Raw genomic sequence first — 25,634 nt, 5'->3', positions numbered from 1 at the left:
GTAGCAGAGCACAGGAATCGGCACCTCCTTCAGGTTGCCCGAGCCATTATGTTGCATGTGCATGTTCCTAAGCATTTCTGGTGTGATGGTATTTTAACTACATGCCATCTTCGATTTTGTCCAACAAATCTCCCTTCTCTGTTATGTTCCCAAATCTATCGAGTTTTCCTGTTCCTCCCAGAGTTTTTGGGTGTGTGTGTTTTGTCCATAACTTGCATGGGCGAATTGATAAGTTGTCTCCTAGATCTACTAAATGTATTTTTTTGGGTTATTGTCGTACTCAGAAAGGGTATAAGTGTTATAATCCTACCACACACAGAAACTTTGTTAGTGCCGATGTGACCTTCTTTGAAGGTACATCCTTCTACCCTCCTCCAGTGTCCCCCTCTAGTATAGAGTGGTCTTCTCCATCCCTTCCTCCCATACCCTCACTTATACCCTTCCCTGATGCTCCTAGTACCAGTGCCGCACCTCCTCTACAGGTTTATTAGCGGCAAAAGAAGGATGGACAGCCAAGTGGCGAGGTAATTACAGATGTTTCACTCCTTCCACTGCCGCCTCCCTCTGGTGAAGCTCTTATTCCTCCTCAGCCTGATGACTCACCAATTGCGCACAGGAAAGGTACACGTTCTTGCGCTAAAAAATCCATGGTTGTGTACCCTATTGATAACTTTGTGTCTTTATCTCATCTTCCCTCTCCTATCTATGGTCTTGCCCTCTCTTTCTACTAACCCCATTCCCCGTACCCATAATGTGGCCCCACGTATCCTTGGATGGAAGGCCGCCATGGATGTAGAAATGGATGCTCTCTTGTGTCGTGGTACCTAGAGTCTGATAGATTTACCTCCTGGTAAGGATTTGGTGAAGTGTCGCTGGGTGTACACTATCAAGTATCATTCTGATGGCTCTGTTGAGTGGTTGAAGGTCTGTCTGGTTGCTAAGGGGTATACTTAGACAAATGGTGTTGATTATTTTGAGACCTTCTCCCTCGTTGCTAGACTGAATTTTGTTCGTCTTCTTATTTCTCTTGCTGTCAACTTTGATTGGCCTTTATTTCAATTGGACATCAAGAATGCCTTCTTGTATAGTGATCTATAGGAAGAGGTGTATATGGAGCAACCTCCATGGTATATTGCTCAAGGGGAGAGTATAGGTCGTGTGTGTCACTTACACAAGGCTATCTATGGACTTAAACAGTCTCCTCGGGCATGGTTTGACAAGTTCAGTGCTACTATAGTTACTTGTGGCTTTTTTCAGTGTTATTCTGATCATTCTGTGTTTGTTCATCGCAGAGGTGATAAGTTAGTTGTTTTGATAGTATATGTTGATATTATTCTGACTGGGAATGATGAGGCAGGAATTTCTAAAGTAAAAGATTATCTCCAGCACCATTTTCAGACAAAGGACCTAGGCCAACTTCATTATTTCCTTGGGATTGAGGTAATCCGCTGCAAGAAAGGGATCAATCTGTCTCAAAGGAAGTATGTGGTGGATCTTCTATATGATACTAGGATGCTTGTGTCCAGACCCGTTGATATCCCTATGGATCCTCACAAAAAATTTGGCGTTGATGATGGTGAACCCCTCCAGGATGTGCATCAGTACAGGAGTTTGATTGACAAGCTAATTTACCTCACTGTGACTCATCCCGACATTTCCTATGTTGTTGGAGTTCTGAGTCAATTCATGCAGTCTCTTCAGAAAGCACTTTGGGACACTGTTGTTCGTGTTCTTCGGTATCTAAAAGGTGCTCCTGAAAAAGGGTTGATTTATCGTCCTAATCGGCATATAAAACTAGTGGGGTATTCTGATGCTGATTGGGCTGGCTCTGCTGGTGATCAGAGATCTACTACTGGATACTGTACTTTTGTTGGAGGTAATCTTGTTATGTGGCATAGCAAGAAGCAAACTACTATTGCCCGGTCTAGTGCAGAAGCAGAATACATAGCTATGGCTCATACTTCTGCTAAATTGATGTGGCTGCGGTCATTACTTTTGGAGTTGGGATTTCCAGTGACCAAGCCAATGAAGATGTATTGTGACAACCAAGCTGCAATTTACATTGCTAGTAATCCAGTCTTTCATTAGAGGACCAAACACATTGAAGTGGACTGCCATTTTGTTCGTGATGCTGTTTTGAAGAAGCTGATTGAAACTTTGTTTGTTTCTTCAACGGATCAGTTAGCTGACATGTTCACTAAGTCCTTGTTTGCTCCTAGTTTTCACAGTGGTTGTACCAAGCTGAGCATGGGTGATATGTATGCTCCAGCTTTAGGGGGAGTGTTGAAGTATCGCTGTGGGATTAGCGCTATTTGGAACCTGGCCGATTGGGGCATAATTGTCCTATCGGCCCTCTTTTGCTTTGTTATGGTTTTGGTTATGTGTTGGGGGTTATATCTGTAACTTTCTTTGGTTTTTTTAACATATATGCATAAGGAGAACCTACGATCAGTCATTCTGGACAGATCGCAGGTTGCTCTCCACTTTTGGGACTACTTATGATTTTTCCTTTCTCTCTTCTCTTTCTTTTTCTCTTTCTTTTTTTCTTCTCTTTTTTTGGTTTACTGGTTTGGTTACTGGAATCTGGGATTGTAACAAAAGCCTAACCAGAATAATATTCTCGGGAACAAAAGGGAACATAATTACCCTATCGGTTATGATCTCTGTCTATAACCCACTACAAGACAAAAAAACAGAGATTTTAAATAGCTTGAGAATGGCTGATCAGAACAGCCCAAAGTTGCAGCAACAATAGATCTTAGAGAGGTGGAAAGAAGAAGAAGAAGATAGCTTGAAGAAGAAGAACCGCCCGAGCTTCACACTGCAGAGAGTCCATTGGATCAAACATTAATTCCATCAGCCTTAATCAAACAAGATAACTCTTCATAGAGAAGACAATAGCAGCAGCCATTAATTCTTTTATAAAAAATCATCCTTCTTTTAGGAGCCTCCTCTTTATTTATAATGTTGATGGGGGAAGGAATTACAAAATAGAAGGTTCTTCAAAATGGAAACCAAATATTCTCCTAATATAGTAATTACTAAAACTGAAATTAGAAACTGGATGAAAAAGGAAACCAACTACTAATGACTTGACTCCTAAGGAAACAAATATAACTCAAATCAAACCCAACTACACTGGAAACAAATCTATAAATCCCGTATGCAACCTTAGATCCCCTAGTTTAGGCCCATAAAAGTGGTATATTACACTCAAAACACATGGGATCAAAGGCCCAACATGTGTGGAACCCAAGCCTAGGCTTATTCCTAATAAAACAAGCCATTTTTGGTGATTAATCTGCATCAACTCTCCCCTTCTTGAAAAAATTCGTCCTTGAATTTTGTAGTGATGAGGGGGAAGCAATATGTGAGTAGCAGCTTTAACCATCCCCAAACGAAATTCTGGTTAATTGTAAACTTTCACAATGTAGTCTTCATTGCGTGGAGCTTTCTCTTCGAAGAACCATGATGGCATAACGAACTCTGTATGTTCGACCTCTGAATCAATACCAACTGTGAATGTCGTATACATAGAGTCATCAACGATGGTAACCTTCTCATCAGGGATTGGAGGAACAAGCTCTTCCTTTTCATCATGAATCTCAAAGACTTGTTGTGGAGTGATTTCACCCACTACCTCATCTTACACGGCCTCAATCTTGTCGACCATGCTTTCTTCAAAGTAGAATTCTTCAGTGGAATCTTATATCTCTTGACCTTCTGTCTTTGAAGCTTCAAGAATTATTTATTCAATGTGAACCTTGACTTCAAGTTCTTTTGGTTTGAATAGAGGTATCTTCACTTCACCTAGAGGTGTTATAGGTGCTATTAACGATTCTGGGACACCAACACATCGTTGCATTCTGATGAATACTTCATTTGTTTGCACCATTTCTTGATGCAGTTGTATCACTATCTCCATTATGGAAGCCATGGAGTTCTTCTACTCAATAATAGGGTTATTCTTTGCCATGCTCTGATACCACTTAATGTAGACTAGGATAGGGAATCTAACCAAGGCTCAATTGCAGGAACTTTTAATCAAAAGAACAACTAGTCATTACCCACAGATAGACAGCAATCAACAGATCAGAAAATAATGAAGAGTTAATTCTTAGAAATCAGAATTCAATCCCCAATCTGTCCTCTATTAAGTCAGAATAGAAACCAGCAAGTAGGACTAATTCAGGCATAGAAATAAGTCCCAAACAGAGCCTAACCAGAATAATACTCTCAGGAACAAAAGGGGACAGAATTACCCTATCAGTTCTGATCTCTATCTATAACCCACTACATGACCCAAAAAAAAAAAAAAGATTTTAAATAGCTTGAGAATAGCTGGTCAGAACAGCCCCAAGTTGCAGTAACAATAGATCTTAGAGAGGTGGAAAAAAGAAGAAGATAGCATGAAGAAGAAGAACCTCTCGGGCTTCACACCGCAGAGTCAATTGGATCAAACACCAATTCCATCAGCCTTGATCAAACACATGACAACTCTTCATGGAGAAGACAATAGCAGCAACCATTAATTCTTTTATCAAAAATCATCATTCTTTTAGGAGCCTCCTCTTTATTTATAATGTTGATGGGGGAGGGAATTACAAAATAGAAGGTTCCTCAAAATGGAAACCAAATATTCTCCTAATGCAATAGTTACTAATACTGAAATTAGAAACTAGTTGAAAAAGGAAACCAACTACTAATGACTTGACTCCTAAGGAAACAAATATAACTCAAATCAAACCCAACTAAAAAGGAAACTAATGTCAAATCCAAATCCTCTTTCTGCTTGAAAATCCCGTTTTCCGGATAAGATTTGGAAAGCTATCTACTTCGATGTCAAATCCAAATCCTCTTCCCTCCATAATCGGCCAATTCCCAATACCCCCCAAAACTCTCACATTATTTCCTCTTGGAACCTTCATGTTGACTTCCTTCATCCCACCTGATGTCATCCTGGGCATGGGTTCCCCTCCCCCCCATTTTTGTGTCGGATGGCCTTGATGTGAATTTTAGTTCTGCTTTCTGCTTGTTTTAGCTGATTTTGTTTATTGTAATTTTGTTTTCTGTAAGGCCCTCGGTTCTTGCTCTTTGTCGGCCTTGGCTTTTCCCCTTTCCCCCCATTTTTTCTTGTTTATTCTTCTTCGCTTGGCAATGAATTATTTATTTATCTTAAAAAAAAAAAAAATGAAACTAATGAAAAAGGAAACAAATCAATGAATCCCGTATGCAACCTTAGAACCCCTAGTTTAGGCCCATAAAAGTGGTCTGTAACACTCAAAACACATCGAATTAAAGGCCCAACATGTATGGAACCCATCCCTAGGCTTATTCCTAATAAAACAAGCCTTTTTTGGTTATTAATCTGCATCACTCTGTCTTCTCTCACTCACTTTAGTTTTGAGTCTTTCTCGTGAAATTTATTTCTCAGGTCTGTTTCCCTTTCTCCTCTTTCTTGAAAACCCGTCTTATTTTCTGCTATTATTTTGTTCTTTTGTTACTCTGATATTCTGACCTTCTCCCCAGTATATTGAGTTGGTCTCCCTCATCCCCCAATCCTGTCACCCCAAATTTTTGTGTGGTAATACATACCTCATGGGTGACCAGACTTGTAGATTATAGTGTCCAATAACTGTGTGGTTTGTTGTTCCAGTTCTGCATCTGGGGCTGACATCTGTTCTACCGCCTGGATCAATTGCAGGGATATTTATCTACTTCCATATTTGATCTTGTGTCCTGCTTTCAGTAGGATTTGACAACGTTTTGCTTGGAAGATTGATGTAGATACAACTGCATTTACCTGGTTGGACCAGCATGACCGGCTATGGAAGCCAAGGGCCAAGAAGAACCGGTCCAACCCAGATTTTTGGTCCAACAAGGGTTGGAAGTAGTTTAGTTTAATATTAAGTCTTTTATTTTCTAAGTCTTCTATTTTTATCAAGTTTGTTTTGGGGTAGGATACGTATGAAGTAGGAGGTAGTTTTAGTGTTTTAGCTCACCCTCGCGGGATCACGACGCTTTGTCCCATCCATTATAGCACGTGTCGCCCAGGGCATGAGGGGATGATGACTTGATGTCATCCTCACCTTCCTCCAGCTTATCACCGCATCGTTCATGGTTTCAAACTCACGGTGGCAACTAAACGAGGGTTGCGCTCGTTGCGGGATTAACCCAACATTTACGGCAGGAGCTGACGAAGCCATGACACCTGTGTCGTGTTCCCTAAGGCACCCTCTCTTTCAAGGGATAGTGGCATGTCAAGCCCTGGTAAGGTTCTTCGCTTTCCATCGAATTAAACCACATGCTCCACCGCTTGTGCAGGCCCCTGTCTATTAAGTAGGAGTTTCATTATTTTCTTTTAAAGACCTGCATAAACTCAATGTTTGATTTTTAGAGTGAATTTAATTTTAGATGAGTGAATATGTGGGTGGTGTGTGATCCCCTTCCCCCTTTTGTGCGATTTTCCCTCTTCTCCCTAAGGCTACTCCATCAAAGATCATCTCTTAGAGTTTCAGGGCTATTGGATCCCCAATAATTGAGTTTTATCAGCTGGACTCGAATACTCGATTGGGGATACCATTGCCCATTGGTTCTATATTCAGAAATTATTGTACATATATGAACGGAATTATATAAAATGAATAATCCATAGGAAAATAGTTATCAAGGAGAATAGCAGTGCATGAACTGAAGCAGAGAGCTAAGAGGGATAGCAAATCTGCAACCTCCTATGCTTTCAAACAGCTGGGACTTCTCCACCAGAATCAACTTCATAATTCAAATTGTTGTGCAAAGTTTATTGGAAGACTCATATAATGTTTTATACATTTTGGATGTTTGTGCTACTCTTGTTTGACTCTAAACATTTGACCCGGACACTCAATATAACTGCTAGGACAATTTAGTATTTCATAAAATTGATTGAAAGAATTATTAATATAACTGAAGAGACACTAATTAAGTTAAAAAATTTCCCCTTTACAACACGCTACTAAACTGAAACGAAGACGCAAATACACCTAATATTGACTTGCACTCATGGGGATGCTATATATGTCTGTTGCCAATTAGGTTATCGGCTCTGGTTAGGTTGATATGGTATGTGGGCCCCACAGTTGTTTAAATTTCTCCTCTCTTGACTGATAATGTTTTTTCGTAAGTATAGTCACTTACCCTGTGCTCTCAACCATTATTTTTCTTGTGGCTAGACCTAATGAATGGAATTCATATTGTTCTTTTTATGGTGCAGTGGCCATGTAGTGCCCTTTTACTGCAAAACACGGTAAAATTATGACTTTTTAACTGACTTTCTGATTATTTCTTTCAGGTAATGACTGCATTGCCAACTGTTGAGTTAGATCCCCCCACCATTTCCATGACTTTTAGTGTCAATGACTCCTCATTGGCAGGCCGGGATGGAACTCATGTAAGAGAATTCACTGTAATGCAGTTTCGGTTTTATGTTTTCTCTGACTTGCTTTATTGACATGTGTTATAATATACCAAGACATGTTTACATTTAATAATGTATATGTCGCTGTTAGTTACTTGTCTTCTTGGCTTGCTTGTTAACCTATTTAGTTGATGAGAGAGAGGGAGAGAGTGTTCTACTTCAATCTAGGTATGCTGTACATGCATAGAACAACGAGACTGATTTTCTTCGTAGATTCAAGTCAATACAAATTCTGTCAGTTTACTTTTGGGACTATTCCTGGATGTCAAAACTTGTCGATTGTGTGACTGATGCTGGTTGAAAGCTTATTAAAAATTTCTTCTTTGCTGTTGCCTATTGGGGAAAGTGAAAAAAATAAGTCTTGTTCAGTTACATTATTCATGAGTCCAAAAAGTTCCGATTCTAAGTATTAGGATATCAGTTTGTGGTGAGTTTTCTATTTTGGGTAACGTGGTGGATTTCTATATGAGTTTTTTTCTTTGATTAATAATCTTAATTGGAGACAATATTTAAGTTTTTTTTTTTGGTCGAGGGAAGGGGATTAAATGCTTGTGGATTGATAAAGTAGGTTAGTCAGTAAATTTCGACAACTTGCAGTTGTGGTTGGTAATCTATTTTCAAGAAAAGTAATCAAAACTTGCAATGGAGATCTGCTATTCAGCCTATAGCTTTTGGGCTTAATGAACACTTGGAATCTTGGAATAAATCATATAGACCTATCTTATGGATTTATATTATACTGCATGATTTTATTTTCTTGGATAAATGCATGAGTCTAATCATATGTTATTAATGGATGACAATTTGTTACAAAATCCTTGCGTACTACTTTCTTAAACAAAAGCGTGCAAAAAATAACATCCAATGAAAATAATATCTATGACCCCATCCCCCACCTAAGGATGTGAACTTGAAACCGAAATCGTTTACCAAAACTGAACCAAGCCGTTTACACTGAAACTGTGAAGCTGTTCAGTAAATGGTTCGGATCTGGTTTCAATTTTCAGACCATAGAGGCTGTCCAACAGCCTATTCAATATTTTACTCATATTATGTAGTTATGTAGTTAAGACCTTGCCCCTTCAATGCCCCATTGCTCATTGAATTTGATACAAGATGAAGTTTTTATCAACAAAGGCAAATTTCAGTTGGCATGCGAATAAACCAGCAAACCGGTTGCTAATCGTTTAGAAAACGTATGGATTAAACCGCAATCAGAACCGTGTAAAACCACAAAACCGACATTGTTTAAAAACCATGAAACCGGAACTGTTTATTAAACGATTCTGGTTTCCGAAAGTGTAACCGTTTAGTAAACAGTTCAGTTTTGGTTTCAGCCAAAAAAATGTGAACCAAACTGAACCGTACCGTATACACCGAAACCAAACCGATTAACATCACCATGCCATCCAAAAAATAAAAAATAAAAAATTCAAGCAGCTGTTACCAGGTTCATTATATATATTGGTTTGGAGGGAGGGAGAGATGGAAGAGTACATATTCCCTAACAATGCACCAGTCTACCTTGATTTAAATTTGGCTATTACTTTTTATGTACACTGTCACTGTACATTTGGATACCCAAGTAATATTGTCTTTTCTAGGCCCTTGTGGATATACTAGCTCTGTATTCCACGGATAACAAACTAGATTTCTTTCTGTCCTTTGTTAATTTTTTCACCAATGACCCTTTGAGAACTTTTTTCATGCATGATTTGTTAATAATGTTACATTTACAGTTAACTGGAGGAAAAATTGGTGATCGGCTACTGGCAGAGGCAGAGACAAATCTTGCCATAAATGTTCTTCCAGGCTTGTCTGATTCATATGAGGTTCAAGGGAGAGGCGAACTTCAACTTGGTTTGTTCTGCATTGCTTTTGATTCTTTTAATTCTTAAACTTTGAAAATTTTGGTGGTCTTCACTTGGGTGGGCTCATATGATGATTCCAATGCCCTTTCACATCAAGTTTTCTTATGAGATGTTTCCCAAAATTCAGGTATCTTAATTGAGAACATGAGGCGTGAGGGGTTTGAGCTTTCTGTTTCACCACCTAAAGTAATGTGAGTTTTCTAACCTGCTAGTTACTACATGTATAGTTCCTCTGGTTCTTTCCTATTTATTCCATTTTATCAGCTTATTATTGTGTCTAAATTGTGAATACAACATAATTTGTTTGTGCAATCGTACACTCATGACTCGTCAGATACATTGAGGAAAGTTAGAGGTGCAGGATACACTAAGAGTTTCCTATGGTTTTCTGTATTTGTTGGCCCTAGATTATGGTACAGGTCAGTATGAGGTCTGAGTCATAGTATTTTATTTTCAGGTTTTGTCACTTGGCGCTAAGATTTAGTAGGGATTTAGAGTTCGGATTTCCAGGATGAAGTGTTGGCCATAAAATACATCTCTTTATCCAAGAACCCTCCCCCATGTAACAATTTCTTGAGTTCTTTCGATAAACATGATATGTAATGGTGATTGTTACAAAGAAAAAAAGGATTGTTCAAGAAATTTGCATCGCCTATTCATTGTTAATCGTTATAAGGTTATTTTGGATGATGTGAATAAATTGAATGCATAAACCTCACTAGTGAGACACAAAATGTATGCTTGCATAAATTATCATTTCCTCTTGATAACTAATTTTATTCTCTTTCATGTGTGTCTTACCCCCATCATCAGCATCAGGTACTTGTCAAATCTATAATATTAGATTTCATTTTCCTTTTAACTTGTTTGACTTAATCATATGTGTAAAATCTATTACATATATGGATCTATTCAAATATTATGGCAAAAAAAATGGAACCTGAAACAACTTAGCTGATTTCATGTAGTTTAGTGAGGCATTGCTGATTGATTGATCTCTTGATATTCAACATTTTGCTTGCAATCTTGCATGTTATGCAGTTTTTGTATTTAATGATTTTTTTAAGCTTAAATGAGTTAATCTCCAATATTGGACAGGTATAAAATTGAGAAAGGTGAAAAACTTGAGCCATTGGAAGAAGTGACAATTGAGGTAAGTTGCGAAGTTCAGACTATCTTCTATGTTCCTTTCTTTGTTTAAGCCTTTGTCGTTTTCTTAATATAAACAGATGTATTTCAGGTGAATGAAGAGCATGTGGGACTCATTATGGAAGCTTTATCTCATAGACGTGCGGAGGTCATTGACATGGGTCCTGTTCCAGGGCATGTTGGCAGGACTAGAATGTCTTTGACTTGTCCATCAAGGTTGGTCATGTCTCTGTCTCTCTCTCTCTCTTTCTGCACCATGTCCCATGCCAACTTATTTCTTATTCATTGATCTATGTTTTCTTGTTTGCGAGGAATTACTGTGTTAGAGAAGCTGAGGTCTTTCTTTCTTCCTTCTTTGCAACTTTTTTTTTTGGATGAATAAATAAATTTATACCCAAAGAGAGGAGAAAATACAAGGGGAAAAAGGGAGGGAAGGGAGGCTTAAGCCAACAAGGAGAAGCCAACCCCAAGGGGAGCAAAGCAAAAGCAGCTAAAAAAACAAACTCCAGCAACCAACAAGAGCCAAGAGAAGGCTAACAGCAACCAAAGCCAAAGCAGAGGGGGGGGGGAGGGGCTGCCAAAAGGCTCCAGGAGGAGATTATGTGATCATTTCTGACGGAGTAGGGGATCGGCCGGGAGCAAAAGGAGCGCAGGGATTGGATTTTTGAGGCAACATCGAAGATGGATTTCCAAATCCTATATGGGGATTGGGAATTGGAAGACCATCTACGAATGTTGCCATCCAAAGATGAGTAATAGTAGTTGAGAAGGCTAGCTTGCCAATGGTGTAGCAGATGGAGGAGCCAGCAAATGTCATGTCAACCCAAATACATTCTCTATCAAAGGGGAGAATTAACCTATAGGAAGGTCAGCAATGATCGAGGAAAGTTTTCCAGACCAAGGATGAGAGGGGACAAGAGAAGAAGAGGCGGGGGATATCCTCTTGACCATCAGGGCAGAAGCAGCAGGCAGGATTGACAGTGATGTGACGGTTAATAAGGAAGGACTGCCTAGAAAGGCAGTTGGAGAGACATCTCCGGGTCCTCCTTGATTGAGACCTTATTTATTTATCATTCCTATTAGATATTTTAGCTATTCTAATATTCTATTTCCTACTTAATATTAGCTCCTAATGACTAATAGGGAACAAGTAATGCAATTGCATTCAACTATAATCCCATATGGAGGCCCAGGCATTATCATGGGAGTCTCACAAGGTGCTGGTGGTAGTCCAATGAGCTGAAATCAAGTTTTGGGTTTCACTCATGGTTCGAGAACTCGAGCAAAACATGCTCATGTTTCGCAGGTATCGACCTAGGTCGAAACGAAACCTTAGGGGATTTTAAAAAATCACCTGTTTCGACCTGGTTTTGACAGGTTTCGACTAGGTTTAATTTCAACCTTCTCTTGTGCATTTTTTGTCCCAAGTGTGGGAAACCTGGGGAAACAGTGGAGATTTTCATTTTTTTGTACTTATTTATGCCAAATATCATTTAAGTAAATGTTTTCTTTTACTTAAGATATTATTCATAAATAAGGAAATACCCCCTATTTGAATACAATAAAAATAGTTTAAAAAATCAAATTCCTAAAGGATAAAAAGTCAACCCCCAGTCGAAGAACAAAAATTGGATTTTGGTTATAGGGGCGATTTTCAACTTTTAAATGCTGGGTTTTTTCTCAATTATGAAAATTTTATAAATCCTATAATGTTAAAACATTGCTAAAAACCAAAAGTCCGGTAAAATAATCTTTTGTTTTGATATCCCTAAAATTATTTTCATTCAGGCGATTTTAATAGCATTCGTGCACTTTAAAATAAGTTTGACCGGAGCATAACTGTGTTGTTACAACTCAGATTTAAGTAATCTTAGACTTGTTGGAAAGCTGGTTTTATGTTATACCTAATACAAAAAGCCTCATGTAAAAATAAATATCATTTGGCTAGTCAAACTTATTATAGAACAAGAGCATTTCTCTAAATGTTGATTCTTTATAACTTAATATGACTTAATGTTGATTTTTTATGATTTGATGTGGCTAAATGTTGATTTTAATGACTTGATGTGGCTTAATGTTGATTTTTTATGATATAAGATATATGTATATATATATATATATATAGCTTACTAAATAATGTTAGAAAAGATAACATGCGTGCCTTGAGGGTAGTGAGTCACTACTTGGATGGAACCGCCTAGACACTCTACTTGGAATTGAGTCACTACTTTCGAGTGTTGAGTAATTGAGTCACTACTGTTCAGTGTTGATAGATAACTGTTGATGATGTAATATTTTTATCTATTTTGGTTTATTTGGATTATATCTTATGTTTTGATGTATATTGTAGACTATATATAGTCATTATGTAGTAAAGTTTCAGAATTTAAGCTAACAAATCAGCGTAATGATTATCGAACCTTTGGTTCACCACACAAGTAAGACTTCGTGTTTTTTTTTTTTTTTTTATGAAACTAATGATGTGAATGTATTAGAAATGTTTAAAATAGGTTATACACAAAAAATCAGACAAAAAAAAAATTGTTTGGGGGTCGAAACCTAAGTTTTCATCATACCGGGAAAAATTCCTAGGTATCTTTGAAATTTCCCAGGTTTCCACTGAAATTTCGGTCTCCCCAGAGGTCGAAACCCGATACCGTGAACCTTGGTTTCACTGTAATGGGCCTCAATTGTAAGTGCCCATAAAACGAGGGTGAAGTCAGTACACGAGATTACTGTCATAACTCCTAAGTGTTGGTTAGATTAGGATACTTATTAATTAGTAAGTATATAATTCTGTTTTATGTCTCCTTAATTCAGTGTGCGAGAATGATTAGGAATCCTTTTGTGAGTGGTATATATATGGAAAAAAGAACCCTGTCCTGCTGGTGCAGGAAACACCAGAGACAGGGTGCCAAAAAAGACAACGCTTCCCCCTATGCCGAGGGTGCTGAAGATGCTTACGCACACCCTCCCATTGGCTGCACCCGCTGGCATGTACCTGCGCCAGAAGGTAGCATTCTCTTGCCAATATATATATATATATATATATGCGTGGCCACTGCGTTAGCATGCATGCCAATGGGAGGCTGCTTGGAAGCATCTTCAGCACATGATTGGGGGGGGGGCAGCACTGTCTTTTCGTGCCCGCCTGTGTTTGGGCATAGAGGGCGCAGGTGGGGCAGCATTCTTTTTCCCTACACATACACACACACACAAATATATATATATATATATATATGGGAAAAGCCTGGGCACACCACAGGTGTACTGTAAGCTAGCGTCCATTGTGTCTCTCTCTCTTCCCTCCTCTGAAATGACCCCCTGCCCCTCCTATATGATACCCCAGGTCCCCATCCCATAACCTCATTGGTGCCGGCCACTAGCTTACTGCACATGGGCAGTGTGCCTATCCCTCTCCCTATATATATACCCCCCCACCCCCCCCCAAAAAAAAAAAAAATCAATTAAGCATGATTTGAATAATAGAATTGAAGTTTTCTAAGAGTTCTTGAGCTGTTGAGTTCTGCAAACATGGGTGAAGGCTCTTTCTTCTTATAGTTATTCTAATACAAATCAGGTTCTTCTACCATTCTTACACTCCTACTTATTTTAATCGGCCATACTCCAGATCAATTTTTAGATTGCATCCTTCTTCAATATCTCTCTAGTTACTGCCTTACTGGACTGTTTTACTTAAAATTTCACGTACCAGTTTTTGATTTCACTCTGAATTTCTGAATCTGTTACCTAAAGATTTCTGATTGATATTGCTGTTCTAATTCTGCTGTTAGTTTTCTTAGTATCAGTAGGACTTCTCTGCGGATCCCTATTCTGTTATCATATTTCCGTCAAATTCTGCAGGCTTCTTCTTCTTTTAGAAATAGACCAATCGACCTGGTTTCTATTCCGTTCTGAATATTTTTTGCTGAGATATACACTTTCTCCTGTTGTTGTTTTGATTCTACTCTATTTTGTGATCATGTTTAGTGCCAGTCTCTTGCTGGATTTTCTGGTTCAGGATTGGGCTACATTAATGAGTTTCCACTCTTTAGTTTTCCAACGGCATAGAAGCTCTTATCGGTCAACTAGTTGAAGCCCCATAGGCTACAAGCTCAGTCAAAGGAGCTATAATGTTTACATACTCAATAGGTGGATTTTTTCTTGGTTTTGGAAGTTTCTCTGATTCTGCTGCATACCACTTTGGTATAAACTAATCACATTTGAAACAGAATATTGAGATGGCCTAAAAATCTAGTCAAGTGGTAGACTATGCATGCAGAATTTGAAGAAATTCTGATGACAAAATATGGAGTTGCAGTGAAGTCCTAATGCTACTAGAAGAGAATTAGTAGAAGCAGACAGTTCTTACAAAAAGAATTCTTAAGAGAATGATTCTGAACCTTAGAGAGAACAAGAATGGAAACTAGTATATGTAACATGAAGTAAGTCAGACCAGCATCAAGAGAGCTATGAGTGTCGAAAGCAGTCTGTATTATGTAACAAAACAAGGGTGCTACAGGTATTGTAGGAATGAACTGACATGTCGTTTGTAAGAGAGTAAGATAAAAGGAAGGAGAGATAACAGGGTAGGAATCCACCGAAACTGAGAATCCAGACCTGAGAATTCACTCTGAAAATAAGATTGAATACACACAGTAGTTGAAAAAAAATAACTTCAATAGTATTACTCATAAATTTCATGTGTAAGGCCATAGATTGAGAATTCATAAATTGAGACTATCATTCCTAAGCTGATTTGGAATTCAAATTATTACGTGGAATAATCAAAACAGATGAATTTGATGCTTTTAACTCAAACTAGGAGTCTAGGACTCTAAGAACAGTACATAGACTTGAATGAAATTTAGCCTCAAATTTCTAATGATTCTATAACTTGACTTGCTAACTTCTAACATAAGAAAGGACTCAAGTAACTGTTTCCAGTATATGTAACATGAAGTAATTCAGACCAGTATCGAGAGAGTTATGAGTGTCGAAACAAGGGTGCCACAGGAATTAGTAGGAATGAACTGAAATGTCGTTTGTAAGGGAGTAAGATAAAAGGAAGGAGAGATAACAGGATAGGAATCCACCGAAACTGAGAATCCAGACCTGAGAATTCACTCTGAAAGTAAGACTGAATACACTACTTGAAAAAAAAAAAGTTCAATAGTATTACTCATAAATTCCATGTGTAAGGCCATAGACCACTACATCTGTATATAGAATTCATAAATTGAGACTATCATTCCTAAGCTGATTTGGAATTCAAATTATTACGTGGAATAATCAAAACAGATGAATTTGATGCTCTTAACTCAAACTAGGGACTCTAAGAACAGTACATAGACTTGAAATTGGGCCTCAAATTTCTAATGATTCTATAACTTGACTTGCTAACTTTTAACATAAGAAAGGACTCAAATAACTTTCTACTTGACTAATCTCTTAGTCCTTTCTTTTACCCATGTTATAGGCCCATTGAAGTGGCCCATTATAGTGAAAACCCCTTGGACCAAAGGCCCAACATATATAAAACCATAGTTATCAAGGCGGTGGAGGTCTGGTTTGGTGGCACCTAGTCACTCGAGGCATGTAATATATATATATATATTATTTCGTTTATATAATTTATATCTTATGGTAGTATCAATATAGAGGCCATATCAATGTAATATGATATAATTATGCTAATAATGACCTAATATGAGAAACATAAATCAACGTGAAGTGTTAAAAAACTCATATAATACTATAATAGAAGCATATTCATTGTATGTTCATTTGTGAATTGGCTTACACAATAACACCAGAATATGAACAGTTGAACAGTAGTAGAGGTAATCATCTATATACTTGATAATCTTATATGATGCAGGTGAACAATGTTGGCATACGCAAACCAATTATAGGGTTAGAAACAGAATCTATTTCATATAATATAAAAAAAGCTATATACTAAGGCTCACCTAGGCAACAAGGCGGGCCAACATGTCCAAGGCAATGCCAGGTGACCAAGGTGACCAAGCTGATTGCCTTTCTTGCTTCAAGTAAGGCGTGTTGTCGCCTTGGCCCAAAAAATCTACCTGGACAGCCAGGTGATGCCTTTATAACTATGTATAAAACCTAACCAAAGGCTTATTTCTTTGATTTTTCTGCGTCAACCTCCTTTATACAGTCATGTCAAGATTAGCTATGTTGATGGTCCTCCATGTGGTAGATATTTGGGTAATCAAGAGAAGCTTCTCTTGATGGGTCGTTTAGGGATCAGGTTTCATACAAATGTCAACTTGATGATTCGAGAATTGTTTGAAAGCCTCAATTCTATGTGGACCTGTTTTAAAAACAGGGACCATTAAAGTCGAGGAAAAAAAGCCCCATATAGGGTTTAGTTCTTACGTGGTTGGGATAGTCCACCAAATTTGACATGTGGTCCAAGGAATTCTCCATCTATTCAATGATCAGAATAACCAAATCATCATGCTGCGTGGCAAGAAGAGATGTTCTTTTTGGGAATGGCTCCATACATTTCTCCTGCTCCCTCAAATATATGCTTTATTATTGATGGATAACAACCATAATTGAACTAAAGTAATAACCTTAAATGAAGTATAAGTGCACTCTATTTGAGATTGTTGACAAACCTGATTGGTTCCTGATGCTTATGAGTTATGTCTATTATGCAATTTGCTGTTTAATTTCATAGAAGGAATGTTGAGAAAAAAAATCTACTAAATAAACAATGAAAGTAAATGTTACTGGAAAAATTGGATAGAAAACACTAAGTTTGTAGTATTAACTGGATGAATTAGTATACTTATTCAAAAAAAAAAGGTTGCATTTTTGTCCTAGTTGGCACTCTTTCCTGAAAACTTTTATTCAGAGCGAACTTATTATTTGGGTTCTGGTTATGTATTTGAATTCAACTAAAATAATATTTTGTCTTTTGAACTTATTTCACTTCGCTTCATTTTCAGGGGCCTGGTTGGGTATAGGAGTGTGTTTAGTAGTGACACACGTGGCACTGGGTTTATGCACCGAGCTTTCCTGAGTAAGTTTGTGGTTTCAGATCCTCTGATTCTCTTTTAATGGCTTCTGTTTATTGTAGTATAAGACTTTTCAACTTGGGTAGAACTGGCTCATGTACTCCAACATAAAGTTTGCATTAGGCTGGCATTTTTTGATCTTGGTTTTTATTGGGCAGCTGAACTGGAGTCAGAATAGGCTCAGTTATTGATTAAGGTGTCTGGCAACCTGAACTAAACTGGGATTGGCAGTCCCTTTTTCCCCTCTTCTTTTGAATTCCATTCAAAAAGCAATAGAAAGTCCATAAAGAGTATAGTGCACAAGCTAATGTTAACAGCATGAATGGGGCGAATGCTTGAATGATTTAACTGATCACGAAAAGCTTTTTATTTATAATAAGCAAAGAACATAAAAAATTATAACTATACCCCCATCCAGCCGCCCCACATTAAATAGGGTCAATTGAGGGGGGAAAGTACCATTGTGCCCCTGCGGCGCTTAAACTCCTATTCTAACACTCCCCCTCAAGTTGTCGTATAGATATACACATGCCCAACTTGACTAAACAAGGATGAAATACCTTCCCCTACTAACCCTTTAGTGAACACATTAGCTAACTGATCACCAGACTTCACAAAGGGAATACAAATCAAATCAGCATCCAACTTCTCTTTGATGAAGTGTCTGTCAATCTCCACATGTTTGGTACGGTCATGTTGTACTGGATTATGAGCAATACTGATAGCATCCTTATTATCACAGTAGAGCATCATAGGAAGATGAACATGTACACCAATATCATCCAATAGCATGCGTCACTACAATAACTCACAAAACTCACAAATCTCCTGTGCCATAGCACGAAACTCTGCTTTAGCGCTGGACATTGCCACCACATTTTGCTTTTTGCTGCATTGGGTGACATGATTCCCACCTGCAAAGCTAAGATAACCTGAGATGGACTTTTTGTCACCACATAGAATGATTCCTTTTCTTGGAGCTGACTTCAAGTACCTCAAGATACGTGTAACTGCATCCATGTGGGAGGAATAGGGATCATGCATAAACTGACTCACCAAGCTAATAGCCACAACAATATCAAGTCGTGTGTGGGAGAGATAGATCAACTTTCCAACCAACCATTGATAATGGCCTTTGTCCACTGGTTGACCGTCCTTTTCCTTGAGCCGAGTATTAGCTTCCACATGAGTATCCAAAGGATGACAACCCAACAATCCAGTTTCAGATAACAGATCAAGGATGTACTTCCTCTGAGAAAGAAATATGCCTTTTGAAGACCTAGCAACTTCAATCCCAAGAAATTACCTTAGTTTTCCAAGGTCATTTATCTCAAACTTTTGACCAAGAAAGCTCTTGAGACGAAAAATCTCAACACTGTCATTTCCTGTTACCACAATGTAATCCACGTAGACAATGAGCATAGTAACTCTATCACCATACCTTTTTATAAAAATGTGTGCTTAGCATTGCTCTGCTTGTACCCCACAGAGATCATTGTTCGTGAAGGTTTTCCAAACCATGCCTGAGGTGACTGTTTTAGCTCATAAAGAGTACGCTTCAATTTGTAGACCTTGCCTTGAATTCCCTTGCTGGAGAATTCTGATGGAATATCTATGTACACCTCTTCATTGAGCTCTTCGTGAAGGAAAGCATTCTTAATGTCAGTTGTTGGAGGTCCCATCTTAGATTTACAACACATGAGAGTAAAACTCGCACAGAAGTCAGCTTAGCAGCCTATGCAAATGTCTCCTAGTAGTTGATTCCATGTATGAGTGAACCCTTTAGCCACCAGCCTAGCTTCTTTGTACCTATCCATTGAGCCATTCAATTTTTTGCTTTACCACATAACACCCATTTACACCAAACTGGTCTCTTTTTTGGAGAAAGAGTCACAATTTCCCATGTATTATTCTTTTTTAGGGCTCCCATTTATTCTACTATTGTTGCCTTCTATTTTCCATTTGCAAACTCTTCTTGCCAATTCTGGGAAACACGAACAGAAGAAAGAGAGGACACAAATGCACGATAAGAGGGAGAAAGGGAATCATAAGAGACAACATGGGATATTAGGTGTTGAGTACAAGTCCTAATACCTTTCATAAGAGCAATAGGTTAGTTAGGAGTTTACCTAATGATGTGTTAGGCTCAGTAGGCTCTAAATCTAGAGTTGGCAAAGGGATGTGCAAAGGTGCTGTAGTAGTGGTGGTGGTCTGAAAGTTGTTTTTAGTGACCCCTACGATACACTGGAAGAGTGGAATTGTAGTTCGACCTCTGAAATTCTCCAGTACGCTAGATAGGAGTCATCTCCTCTTGAGCTGGAACGATGATCTCTGTCTCCCCCTGAGTTGGAACATCAATCTATGCCCCTTCACTCTCTTCAAAAGAGGATGGTGGGTACACTGGTGGAGCAAGTAGATTTGGTAGGTCCAGAGTCACCTCTTCCCTATCAATACTTGACTTCTAAAGAGGTGGCGAGTAGTAGTCAACAGACTCATGAAACACAACATCCATGGTGTCTATAGTACGCCGAGTAGGATGATGGTAGCATTTGTATTCTTTCTGTGTAAGGGAATAACCTAGAAAGATACACTTGATGTTATGAGGTTCCAATTTCTCTAGTGGGTGATGATCTCAAGTGTAGCAAGCACACCCAAATATTTTTTGAGAAACCAAGAAAGTTGAATCTCCTTTTAGAACATCAATAGGAGTCTGGGAATCAAGGACTCGGATTGGCATGTGGTTGACCAAGTAGGCAGTAGTGAGGACATCACTCCAGTATTGACATGGGACTTGTTTGGTGAACATCATTGCGCGGGAAATGTCTAGTAGTTGCCGATTCTTGCGTTTAGCCACTCCATTATGAGTTGGATACCAACGCAAGTAGTCTGATGTATAATCCCATAATCAACAAGGTACTTCTGGAATTGACCTTCCATGTACTCGGTTCCATTATCACTTGAAAGAACTTTTAGAGTAGCATTGAATTGTCCTGAATCATCTTATGGAAGTGCTGAAAACTACTGAATACCTTGCTCTTGTGTTGCATCATATACACCCACGTTGTGTGTGAGTAACAATCAATGGAAGACATAAACCATCGTTTGCCAGAAATAGATGTTCGGTAAGACGGACCTCAAATATCAAAGTGAACAAAGTGGAAAATTGAAGAACTTTTATTTAATGGAAAATAACTGGAACGAGTTGAGCCAAAGTACAAGCTTTACAAAAAATTCATCCCTATTACATTGCTTAACTAATTGTGGAAATAAAAGAGATAATATCCCAAGTGGAGGGCGTCCTAAATGACAATGCCATTGTTGCATATCAGAGGAAACAAAGTGTAGCTTATGAGGAGTACTCTACAACTATAGGAAGACAACCATCATTAAGCAAATAAAGTCCACCCTGCACTTTACCACATCCAATCGTCTTCCTCGTTACCAAATCTTGAAAAATGTAGTGGGAAGGAAAAATGTTACTTTACAATTTAAGTCCCTAGTAAGGCTACTAATAGATAGCAGGTTAGTAGTAAAATTAGGGGTATGTAAAACTAAATTTAATGTGAGAGAAGATCACTGAATAAAACCCTTTCCAGTAACAGAAGATAAGGTGCCATATGCAACCCGAACATTCTCTCTGCCTGATGTGGGTAAATACTAATGAAAAAGGTTGGAAGAACCAGTCATATGATCAGTGGCACAAAAGTCAATGATCCAAGGAATGGAGACTACCGGTGCATAGTGACCACCAAACCTTAGGTTGAACTTAGGTTGAACCTAAGGGACTGAATTGGTAGGGGCTGGTGAATTGGAAGCCTTGAGCATATGCTTGAAAGCCTGGAGTTCCTCCTGGGAGAGACCAGTATCAGTTGTAGATGGTGTGTCAACAGTTTCAACCTGATGAGCCTTGTTCTTGGATTTACCATAAGCATGCTTGGCTTCAAAATCAGTTGGTTTCCAATGAAGTTTCCAACATGTTGCTTTGGTATGGTATGGCTTGTTATAGTGTTCACATTTGACCACCTCCTTGGTAGTGTCACAAGTACAGGCTGCTCCTTTAGAAGTAGTGGAATCAGTTTGTAGGGCTGATTTCTCAGTATTGGTAGGATGAAGCATAGTGTTATGACGACACTCCCCTGTGTGAAAAAGGGCAAAGGCCTGTTCCAGAGTAGGAAAGGGAGATCTGCTAAGTACCTGGACACGAATATGATCATACTCAACATTCAAACCAGCCAAGAAATCATACTCTAATTTTGTTCACATGTTTTGTATAGGGAGCAATGTCTTCAGCACTGGAAGATGTTAGTTTGCAAAGTGATTAAGCTCATACCTCAAAGTTTGGAGTTCAACATACTACTTGGACACAGAGAGGTTCTGTTGAGTAGTGGGACGAACTTTCTTGCAAAGATCAAATACCTGAGCATCATTCCCTATCTGTCCATAGGTTTCCTTGGTAGAAGGTTAGATCTGAGAAGCAATTTCTAACAACAAGAATCCTCTAGAAATAGACAGATGATATATTTGATTGGAAAAGACATTACCAGAGAGTCATTGGTGATCCATTTGTCCTGAGTGATACCCTCTTCAGAGGGTTTCTTTGATTTGGCTGTGATATGTCCAGTGAGACCTCTGCCAACAATAGTGAGATAGGTAGTTCTAGACCATATGAGGTAATTAGTTCCTCCAATTTCACATAGCAAGCACCAAAAGGTATATATTCATTCCGAACTTGCCCATCTGATCATGAGGTTGTAGTAGTTATTTCAGTCATGATGGTACTAGGGAGAAATCGATAATGAGAGAAGAAATACCAGAACTTCAAAATCAACCGTCAGAAAGAGCCCAAACTTGGATCGAATTGCCTTGTAAAGGTAATAAAGCACTCCTCCAAAAATTTCTGATTCTGATTGAAGAACTGGTGAGATAGGAAGATTATGGTTTTCTTCCAAAACCCTAAATCTTCAAGAAGATAAGGATCACACACGCAACCTTGGCAGATTGCCACAGGGCTGGTTGAACTCCTCGATAGGGGTGATGAAGGTCTCCTCCAAATCTCAATTGAATCCGAGGGAGGGACCCAAAAATCGAAGGGATTATGTGTTGGGAGCAAGGATTAAAGTATCGGTATCGGTCGGCCAAAATTAAGATACGTATCGGAGGGTATCGTATCGTATCGGAGATACACTAAGATACGCTAAAGATACACACATAAATGGATAGGAAACATTTTTTTAAATATTTTTGCATAAAGAATTTGTTAAAAAAAAACTATTGATAACATGTATTATGCATAAACACTAAATTGAGGGTATCGTACTAAGAATTCAAGGTCTGTAGTTGTCCCATAAATGTAAAATCCTTGTTCCCAACCTTGATTTCCACTTTAGTTAGAGAGAAATATGGCTGACAGCAACTTTGGAACAAAAACCCTTCAAAAAATCGTTTTTTTTTTTCTTCTGAAAAATTACCCATATTGCCCATTTTATGGTTGTAGCGCCGATACGTATCGATACTCACCGATACGTACCGATATATATATCGATACTCATCGATACGTGCTGATATATACCGATACGTATCGATCTATACATACCGATACGTACCAATACATACCGAAACGTACATTTTACCTCAATTTTATATTTTTCACAGAGTCGTATCGAGGCATGTCGTATCGTATCGATGTGTATTAGTGGTGTATTGATGCATATCGGTATGTATTTTAGGATATATATCGATAGGAAATGATTTAAAAAATTCAATGTATCGTATCGGTGTGTATCGTATCGATCGACTAAATTTAAGATATGTATCGGAGGGTATCGTATCGGTATCGGAGATACTTAAAACCATGGTTGGGAGAAAACCTTAATTTTTGGGAAATCGCAGGTGAAGATAGATATCAATCTTGCAATCTTGCAAATAGTGATGGGTCTCTCCAGGTTTCTGTACTTGATCTTCAACGTGTGGAGATTTGTTCTTAGAAATTGGAAGAAACAAACTACAAGGAGGGAAGAATAAAAAATCGCAAAGAGGGGAAGAACCCTAATCGATTCTTGCAATGTTTTAGGGTTTAAGACATTGAGGTGATGTGTAGGACAACAACTAGATTCATATGAATCACCTCATTATTGCTGCCCTATGGAATTAGGGAGACAAAGGTGGAAGAGGATGGAGGCCAGCGAAGAAGATGGAAGGTGAGAAGATGGAGACTTGAGATTGTGGGAAGGTGAGAAGATGGAGACTTGAGATTGTGGGAAGAAGAAGAGGGAAGAAGGCTGAAAACCCTAGGTCAGAGAATTAGGCTCTGACACCATGTTAATAGCATGAATGGGGAGAATGCTCGAATGATCTAACTGATGACACAAACCTTTTATTTATGATAAGTGAAGAACATATAAAATTACAAGTATACTCCCCCCACCCCCCCAATCCAGCTGTCCCACACTAAATAAGGTCGGTGGAGTACCATTGTGCCGCTGCGGCTCTTAAACTCCTATTCTAACTCTATACAACTATATGAAAAAATCTTTTAAGGGACTAGTGGTATACTTGGTTACTGGTTAGATTGTTTCGCTCTGACCAAAACCAATGAACCAAGAAAGTGGTTCAACCAAATGGTTTAATAATTTTTCCATAAAATCTGGTGACCCATGGTTGCCTTGTCAAGGAGTTGCCCAGGCGTCTGGGCGCCATGGTTGCCTTGTTGGTGTCGCCTTGCGTCTTAGCCCCCTCCAACACCTTGGGTCGCCCAGACACCATGACAACTATAGGCTGGAATGATATATGGGGAAGCAGAAAACGAATATGAAATATGGTTAAGATTCTTAAGCTAAGGATATAACTTGTACGCTTAATCGTGTGGTGAACCAAATGTTCTAAGCTCTTGATTCGAAAAGCCTTTTCCCCAAACCACAAAGATTGAGTTTTGTTGCCATACCCAAGTTAAGAACCCTTCTAGATTTAGCGCACAAAGAAGACATGGAATTGACTTAAAAGGCTTTTGTTTAGGAGACGGCTAATACTGATCAAATCTCTCAGTTTTACCTTTAATATTAGAGGAATGGTACTAAAGGAGTAACTAAAGTTGTCACTGAAGACTGTTCCTTGGAAATTGGAATGTTACAAAGATTGGAGCAATAGTTGTCAAGGCGTCGCCTAGGTGTCCAGGCTCTAGATTGGGTCCAAGGCGACAACACACCTTGTTGACACTTCAGGAGTTTAGATTGATTTATGTATATTTTTTTGTTTTCCGATGAATATGCTTATATTATATCCCCTATACTTCGTTCACTACTTGTTGACACTTCACGAGTTTACATTGATTTATATATATTTCTTTGTTTTTCCGATGAATATGGTTATATTTGTATCCCCTATACTTCATTCATTACTTGTTGACACTTCATGAGTTTGCATTGATTTATGTATGTTTCTTTGTTTTTCGGTGGATATGCTTATATTATATCTCCTATACTTTGTTTATTATATGTTGATTCTCTTAATATGCCATTACTGGCATAATTATATCATAAGGCATTGGTATGACTTCTATATTCCACAAACTTAAGGGCAAGAGAACGCTGCCTAGTTGCATGGCCCCTGCACCAGCACGGGGGGCCAAAGAGAGCGTGTGTAGGAGCATTGACATGAATGAGATTTTTTATTTCATAGGGGGTGGGACGGTAATTTCGTGCGGTCCTATGTCTGGGCACAAGGGATATGTAACCTGGCAGCTTTCTTTTCCCCTAGGCATAATTATATAAATTATCATTGCTATATTACATCCACCCAATTTTTTTTTTTGCTATATTGCATATGTATTTTTCTTTTATTCTGACTTTGCCTTTTCGTTTTGTTTTTCCACGGATCCATGTAGCTGACCCCATTAAGTTGGGATAAGGCTGAGTTTGTTGTTGTTGTTGTTGTTGCTATATTATGTATGGGCAATAGAATGCTCCCTGGTCGCATGGCTACTGCACCAGCATGTGGGCCAATTGGAGGGCAGGCATAGGCAACGACCGGTGCGTGGGCCAGGGGGTGGTGTGGTCTTTTCATGCCCACCTATGTCTAGGAATAGAGGATGTGACTAGGGAGCCTTTTTTTTTT

General features: G+C 38.6%; 1 protein-coding gene across 1 annotated transcript in view; it reads left to right on the top strand.

Moving 5' to 3' along the window:
* Nucleotides 1-25,634, top strand: part of LOC122094292 (50S ribosomal subunit assembly factor BipA) — a gene marked incomplete at its 3' end in the record, with an annotated part of 51,246 nt that overhangs the window by 22,628 nt on the left and 2,984 nt on the right. Inside the window, 6 exon segments of the mRNA XM_042665051.1 lie at nt 7,331-7,429; nt 9,196-9,316; nt 9,455-9,518; nt 10,426-10,480; nt 10,568-10,692; nt 17,457-17,530. Of these exon segments, the coding sequence (XP_042520985.1) occupies nt 7,331-7,429; nt 9,196-9,316; nt 9,455-9,518; nt 10,426-10,480; nt 10,568-10,692; nt 17,457-17,530 (538 nt within the window).

The sequence above is a fragment of the Macadamia integrifolia genome, chromosome 11, assembly GCF_013358625.1.
Source record: "Macadamia integrifolia cultivar HAES 741 chromosome 11, SCU_Mint_v3, whole genome shotgun sequence".
NCBI classification, from domain to species: Eukaryota; Viridiplantae; Streptophyta; class Magnoliopsida; order Proteales; family Proteaceae; genus Macadamia; species Macadamia integrifolia.
The sequence above is the reverse complement of the archived record's forward strand: the minus strand, read 5'-3'. Positions and strand labels throughout refer to the sequence as shown.